At 44.3% G+C, this 7,982-nt stretch overlaps 1 protein-coding gene across 1 annotated transcript; it reads left to right on the forward strand.

Annotated features, from left to right (window-relative positions):
• Positions 1-5,925: 5,925 nt before the first annotated feature.
• Positions 5,926-7,733, forward strand: LOC119952107 (polyubiquitin-like). Its single transcript, XM_038775711.1, has 2 exons — positions 5,926-6,101; positions 6,992-7,733. The coding sequence occupies exon 2, from the start codon at positions 7,004-7,006 to the stop codon at positions 7,469-7,471; it is 468 nt and encodes a 155-aa protein (XP_038631639.1). The 5' UTR covers positions 5,926-6,101; positions 6,992-7,003; the 3' UTR covers positions 7,472-7,733.
• Positions 7,734-7,982: the final 249 nt, after the last annotated feature.

The raw sequence follows: 7,982 nt of genomic DNA on the forward strand, positions 1-7,982 counted from the left end.
ATGGGCCTAACCGATGGAAAAAATCAGAACTGCACATGTGTGACCCTTTCCGTCTGGCACACGCATTGTTCAGATTACCAACATAAAACATTGCAAACCACGTATGTGCTGACCATTCTGGTGTCAATGACGCTTGCGCAAGGAGATCCCACAGAGTTGAAGGCAAAGGCCCCGTGCGCCTGCGCAATAAGCAAGAACACAAAAAGGCCTCAAAAGCCTGGGAGATACGAGGGATTCAGGGAGAGACTGGGGAAAAACAGAGGAGAAAAGACAGAGAGATGTGAAAAAAAAAAATTCCCAGTCAGGGAAGAACTCAGGGGGAAGAAACAGGAACCAATAAAGTTAAGAAAAGGAGAAACAGTCTCCATGATTATATTTGACATTATAAACCCTTCAGGAGACCTGAGAAGGTGAGACAAACACAGGCTTATTCTTCAGGCAGAGTGGCATACAGCACATCGATCTCAGCCAGGACCACCGATCTCACCAGTCCCAATTTGGGCCGGCTTTTGAGTGTTATTTTCACGGACTCCAGCCGCTCGGCCTCTACCCCTGAGCAGAGGAGCTCGTATTCACTCAGGTCCCACGGGGCGATCAATTGGGTCGTCCACGTGGGTCTTGTGAGGTTATTACAGACATGCAAGTTAAGGAAGCTAAGGCTTTCATTGTAAACTTCTAAAACCTAATAAGAATTGTATTAAATAGTGGCTTGACATGTTTTTGGAGGTTTCAGAAATAAAAATCTTTAGCAAGAGGGTAGTTGGGGAAAATAGGAGGTGTACCTCAAAATGTTTACAGTATAAAAGTGTGCCATGGCGTAAAAAAGGTTAGGAACCACTGGTCTACAGGGTGGATGGAAAACATTTCAATCTCAACCAGCTGAAATCCAAGAAGAAAATGACACTGACATCACTCGTGGAACTTCAGTTTGCGATGACATCGCCATCTCCACTCTCTCGGAAGTGAATTTCCTGGCCATGCTCGACACTCTCACGGAAGATTAACAAAGAATCAGCCGCAGCCTCAAAAAGATTCAAGTCCTCTACCAACCCGCCCCAGGGCAAGCCTGGTCACTCTCTCCATCAAGATTAAAAACCCGACAAAACATGGAACATTTCTCCTACCTGGGCAGCCACATTTCATCTAAGGCTGATATCGATCCAACATTGTATCTAATCTATGAGCTCCTCCTTTGAACGAGGGACTTTGACGACTGTGAAATCCGTGCTGACACCAAGATCCTCTTCCAACTCTTCTGTATGACTCAAAAGCTTGGACTAGATAGACACCACTTCAAGGCCCGAGAGAGGTACCATCAACGGACTAGCAAATGGTGGGAAAGGAAGGCCTCAGGGGCGCTCCATATACTACCAAAAACAAGTAACAAGGCGCCTAGTTCCCATGCTATTGGAGATGGACTCTACATATCAGCTGGGAGGACTGGCGTACGATCATCAGAGTCCTTGAGGGAGCCAAGAGCACCAGCTTTGAGACCATGATCATCCAAAACCAACTCCACTGGGCCGGCCTGATGCTTAGGATGTCAGAGTGCCGACTGCCAAAGCAAATCTTCTTCGCCCAGCTCAAGGAAGGTTCCCGAACAAGAGGAGGACAAAGAAAGTTCTTCAAAGATACATTGAAGGCTTTCTTCAAGAAATGTAACACAGACAGTAAAGCCTGGGAGACACTTGCTCAGAAGAGACCTGCTTAGAGGAACATCCTGATTGAGAGAACATAATTCTTCCAGGACACCCAACAACAAAACCAGACCAGGAAAAGAACCTGAGAAAGTAATACCAGAGATCTTGGATTGGATTGGCTTATTGTCACATGTACTGAGGTACAGTGAAAAGTGTTTTTCTGCATGCAGCTCAAACAGATCATTTAGCACATGAAAAGAAAATACATAATAGGGCAACACAAAGTACATAATGTAAATACATAGACACCGGCATTGGGTGAAGCATACAGGAGTGTATTATTGATGAAATCAGTCTATAAGAGGGTCATTTAGCAATCGCAAGGCAGCGGGAGGTGTAGATAGAGTCAATGGGTGGGAGGCAGGTTTATGTGATGGACTGGGCGGTGTTCAAGACTCTCTGAGGTTTCTTGCGGTCTTGGGCCGAGCAGTTGCCGTACCAGGCTGTGATGCAGCCAGATTGGATGTTTTCTATGGTGCATCTGTAAAAGTTGGTAAGAATCAATGTGGACATGCCGAATTTCCTTAGTTCCCTGAGGAAGTATAGATGCTGATGTGCTTTCTTTGTGGTAGCATCGGCGTGAGTGGAGCAGGACAGATATTTGGAGATGTGCACCCCTAGGAATTTGAAACTGCTAACCATCTCCACCTCGGCCCCATTGATGCAGACATGGGTGTGCAGTACTTTGCTTTCTGAAGTCAATGACCAGCTCTTTAGTTTTTCTGACATTGAGGGAGAGATTGTTGTTGTTACACCACTCCACCAGGTTCTCAATCTCCCTCCTGTATTCTGACTCATCGTTGTTGGAGTTCCGATTCACGATGGCCATGTCATCAGCAAACCTGTAGATGGAGTTGGAGCCAAATTTTGCAATGCAGTTGTCTGCGTAAAAGAAGTATAGCAGGGGTCAAAGTACGCAACCTAGCACGGCCCCGATATTGAGGACGATCATGTGTAGTTTTTACCTCACCACTATTCTTAGAATTCCCCCTATACCAAAATGGGTAGGTTTATTCTAAATGGTGAGCAGGGATTCTCACTCCCCGACTCCTACGCAGAGTTAGGCGGGTGCTATTCAGGTCAAACTAGTGTCTCAAGTTGTCATAGAATTTACAGTACAGAAGGAGGCCATTCGGCCCATCGAGTCAGCACCGGCTCTGGGAAAGAGCATCCCACCCAAGGTCAATACCTCCACCCCATCCCCATAACCCAGTAACCCCACCCAACACTAAGGGCAATTTTGGACACTAAGGGCAATTTAGCATGACCAATCCACCTAACTTGCACATCTTGTGGGAGGAAACCAGAGTACCCGGAGGAAACCCACGCACACACGGAGAGGATGTGCAGACTCCGCACAGACAGTGACCCAAGCCGGAATCGAACCTGGGACCCTGGAGCTGTGAAGCGATTGTGCTATCCACAATGGTACCGTGCTGCCCTTAACTTTTGGTCTTTTGGATTTTGGATTTCTTTTGGATTTATGTGTCTCTTAATGAGTTTTCTTAGATTTGACTCGGGTCATTTTTGGGTTGAGCTAATGTCATATTAGCGTTATCCCTTCCGACTCCAACGTTATTTGCCTTGTTCATCTTCTACAAGGTTTTAACTTCAAAATGATATAAGCTCTAGTGTAGCCTTGTCACCTTTTAGTTTTTCTTAATTTGTAAATCAGTTGTTCCATTTTATTACCTGTATCAGCAACTTTTCATACTTGGCAGTTGTTCCTTATCTTTACACTTTAGATTCTGGCTGTGTTTCTTAATTGTTCAATAAATTCCATTGCTTCAAGATTTGTGAAATACTGTTTCCTTTCATATAACTTTTAAGAGTTTAAGTCAATCCAAGGACTTTTCTAATTTGTAGATTATAATGAAGCTCTTCCCTGTCTGTGAAGTTGTCTGCTTTCAAAACAGGCTACTGTGTGAAGTTGTCTGCTTTCAAAACAGGCTACTGTGTGAAGTTGTCTGCTTTCAAAACAGGCTGCTGCTGCTGTTAACCCCTTGTGGGACTTCTCCCTTTGATACATATAGCCTCAGACACTCTTAGTGTTACTTTCATGTTTCAAATATCATTTTCTTCCGAGTTTTCACAACACGTGGAGGAGGTGTTGTTTATTCTTACTGATTGTGGTCTATCGGTCAGAAAGTCGAGGATCCGGTTGCAGAGTGAGGAACCAAGTGCTAGGTTTTGGAGCTTTGATATGAGCTTGGCTGGGATGATGTTGTTGAAGGCAGAGCTGTAGTCAATAAATAGGAGTCTGACGTTGGAGTCCTTGTTGTTGAGATGTTCCAGGGATGAGTGTAGGGCCAGGGAGATGGCTTCTGCTGTGGACCGGTTGCAGCGGTATGCGAATTGCAGTGGATCCAGGTATTCTGGGAGTTTGGAGTTGATGTGCCACATGACCAACCTCTCGAAGCATTTCATTGCAATCAATGTCAGGGCCACCGGACGGTAGTCATTGAGGCACGTTGCCTGGTTCTTAGAATAAAGAACAGTACAGCACAGTACAGGCCCTTCGGCCACAATGTTGTACCGGCCATTTATCCTAATCTAAGATCACCCTAACTGACACCCGTTCAATTTACTGCTGTCCGTGTGCCTGTCCAACAGTCGCTTAAATTGTCCTAATAACTCTGACTCAACCACCCCTGCTGGCAGAGAATCCCACGCACCCACCATTCTCTGTGTAAAGAACCTACCTCTGACATTTCCCCTATACCCTCCTCCAATCACCTTCAAATTATGTCCCCTCATTACAGCCATTTCCACCCTGGGGAAAAGTCTCTGGCTATCCATTCTATCCATGCCTCTCATCACCTTGTACACCTCGATCAAGTCACCTCTCTGCCTTCTTTGCACCAGTGAGAAAAGCCCAGGGTCCCTCAACCTTTCTTTGTAAGACATGCCCTCCAGTCCAGGCAGCATCTTGGTAAATCTCCTCTGCACCCTCTCCAAAGCATCCACATCCTTCCTATAATGAGGCGACCAGAACTGGACACAATATTCCAAGTGTGGTCTAACCAGGGTTTTATAAAGCTGCAGCAAAACCTTGCGGCTCTTAAACTCAATCCCGCTGTTAATGAAAGTCAACACACCATGCGCTTTCTTAACAACCCTATCAGCCTGGGTGGCAACTTTGAGGGATCTATGGACCCCAAGATCCCTCTGTTCCTCCACACTTCCAAGAATCCTGCCTTTAACCCTGTATTCAGCATTCACATTCGACCTTCTAAAATGAATCACTTCACATTTATCTAGGTTGAACTCCATCTGCCACTTCTCAGCCCAGCTCTGCATCCTTGGCTTTCGTATGATGGTGGTCTTCTTGAAGCAGGTGGGGAACCTCGGAACGGAGTAGGGAGAGGATGATGATGTCTGTGAACATACCAGCCAGCCGATCTATAGTCCAAGAACCGATCCCAGCTCCCAGAAACACCTAACAAGTGTTCAGTCAAAGATGTGGCTCTAGGATTGGACTCATCATCAATGCAAGGACTCGCAGAGCCTGCATATTGTCCCCATGTCTGCGTGGGTTTCCTCCGGGCTCTCCGGTTTCCTCCCACAAGTCCTGTAGGGTGTGCTTGTTAGGTGAATTGGACATTCTGAATTCTCCCTCTGTGTACCCGAACAGGCGCCGGAGTGTGGCAGCTAAGGGCTTTTCACAGTAACTTCATTGCAGTGTTAATGTAAGCCTACTTTTGACACTAATAAAGATTATAATAATGATTACAAAACCCATGACCAGTATCACAGACAGTCATGCTTGTTAGTGAGTGATCGCTGAAGAACATTTAAATGGTTACACATAAATGCAGCGTAAATGCTTGCTTTGTGTGTTTTAAAAGAAACTTTAAAAATGTAAACATTGAGTCAAGTTGATATTTGTAGGGGTAAAAAGTATTCAAACGGCTGAGGGAAATTTAGCATCATCACATTGCCCCTTGCCCCGCCCACCCTGACATTTCTGGCTGAAAAAGCTGGGAAGGAAATGGAAAGTGAAACTGATCAGAGGCTGTTTGCTGCTGACTGAGATCATTTGTCAGACTCTGCGGGGGTGTTTTCGGAAATTGAAACTTTCGCTCAGATCTGGAGGGGCGGGTTTATGGCAGAGCCAGGAGTGTTGGGCAATCAGAGAGCAGCAAAGCTGTGACGTTCGGAAACAAGCTGGGGGAATAAAAGTAGAGGGAGCCAGGCAGAGAGACAGAGAATTGTTAAACGGAGACACACAGCGGAGGCACAGGAACATACAGAGCAGCAGAAGCAAAGAGTTTAATTCACACATCTCACCCAGATCTGAGAGTCGGTGCGAAGATAAACAGAGAAGGTGAACTGCACAGAAACGGTGCATCAGAAAATATCCAGCTGTTTACCTTTCCTGGATCTGTGCATCCTGCACCTGTAAGTTCATTCTGCTGTTTGGGGATTCTTTTAATATTCTATTTCTCATTCTGTTTGGGGGCTATTTTAATATTCTATTTCTGGTGTGTAAATTGGGATGTTCTGAATCTCAGACGCAATTTATGAAAAATGATTGTTAAAACTGGGTGGGAAAAATAAAACAGTACTTTTAAACTTTCAAGCTTGTTGGAGACAAGGTTGTATCTTTATGTTAATTTCGATGCCCGTTATTCCAAGGGAGTTATTCACATATTTGAAATCAATGCATTCACCATTTATTAACCAAACTTATAAATTTTTAAAATCTAAAATAATAAGATAGGTTAGGGGTGAATTGATGTGGGGGGAGGGGTCTGAATGTGTTATGTTCAATTTCACTCAGAATTAAATATAAAATTATATCATTTGAACGTGGTGAAGGTACAAGAGAATAAATATCATTGCAAATTTAAATAGCAAGAGCGATGTAAGTGAGATTAAACATCGCTATCTCCCCGGGGCAGAACTAGATTTTGGGCAGTCTGACAAATCCACTTTCATCTTAGTGCAGTATTTAAAACAAACACATTTGAGAAAGATTCTACACAACGAGCAAAGTACTGCATGAGTGACATCGAGGTAGCATTTGACCCAGTGAGACCTGACAGCCCCTATACCACACACCCACCGACTGTTCAATGTGCACAAACTCCATGGTTTGTCCCATTGTGAATAAAACATTGAAAGGAAGTTTGATTGAGTTGGGAGTAGAATAGATGCAGAATACACAATATATTAGTTCCCTCGATTCTGTCACTGTCTGGACAATGTATTGCATGTTTAAAATTATGTGATTGATACACAATACAAACATCTCCACGGTCACTGACATTTTGTTCATTTCTCAACAGCAATTTGACAAGATGAGACTCCAGGTGAAGTTTATGACCGGTGAGATTATTGAACTTGAGATCGACCCTTCCATCCAAATCTCAGCTCTCAAGAAGACGATATATGAAAAAACCAAGGTGGCCCATTTCCGTCAGCGCCTGGTGGTACAAAATGGAAACACAGAGGAGCTGAGGGATGACAAGAGGCTGTGTGACTACAATGTCTCTCCCAGCAATGTTGTCATGCTGATTGTCAAGAAGGAGGAGCGCATGCAGATATTCCTGACGAATGAGAAGGGGAAAACATCTACACATAGCGTTCTTCCCACTGAGTCTGTTCAGGATTTTAGAGCACGCGTACAGCGGCAGGAGGGTGTCCCAGCCAATCAGCAGCGCCTGGTGTATGAGGGCAGACAGCTAGAGGATGGTCACTCACTCGCTGACTACAATATTCAGTCTGAGAGCACCATCTTCCTTACGCTGCGTCTACGAGGTGGTTAACTATGACAGCACCGATATAGAGTGTTAGATATTACACAAAATTCCCATAAAACTCAATTACATTTTTCTCAATGGTGCAAGGTCTATGAGGTTAAGGGTTTCAGTCAGTGAGTAAATGATACTTTGACTGTCACTCTTGGTTTGATTCATTTATAACATTAGGGTGTTCATCACATGTTTGTGTTTGCTGACCAATCAGGCCATTGCCTGCACTCTGCCTGCAAGAGATGTTAGGCAAAGCAGGGGAAGGTGTCCTTAGAACAGAAAAGTATTTTTAATTTCCAAATGGGGCCAAAGACAACAAAATATTTTTCTTTGCAAAGTGAATTCAGGTTAGGCCCAAGTCTGGTGATTGTGGGAATTCGCTATGAAGGAGGTTGTGTGAGTGTCAGTGTTAATCTAATGTACATTTGCTCACAATGTGAACATTATTCCAGTTCTTATTGTCACTCAGGTTTGCCACAAGGTGGTTGATATGTAAAAAGATGAAATGGGACATTTCTTATTGTTT

Source organism: Scyliorhinus canicula, chromosome 1 (assembly GCF_902713615.1).
Source record: "Scyliorhinus canicula chromosome 1, sScyCan1.1, whole genome shotgun sequence".
NCBI lineage: Eukaryota > Metazoa > Chordata > Chondrichthyes > Carcharhiniformes > Scyliorhinidae > Scyliorhinus > Scyliorhinus canicula.

Excerpts from the sequence above, each read along its gene's own strand:
- LOC119952107 (XM_038775711.1), top strand. The coding sequence starts at position 7,004 with ATGAGACTCCAGGTGAAGTTTATGACCGGTGAGATTATTGAACTTGAG.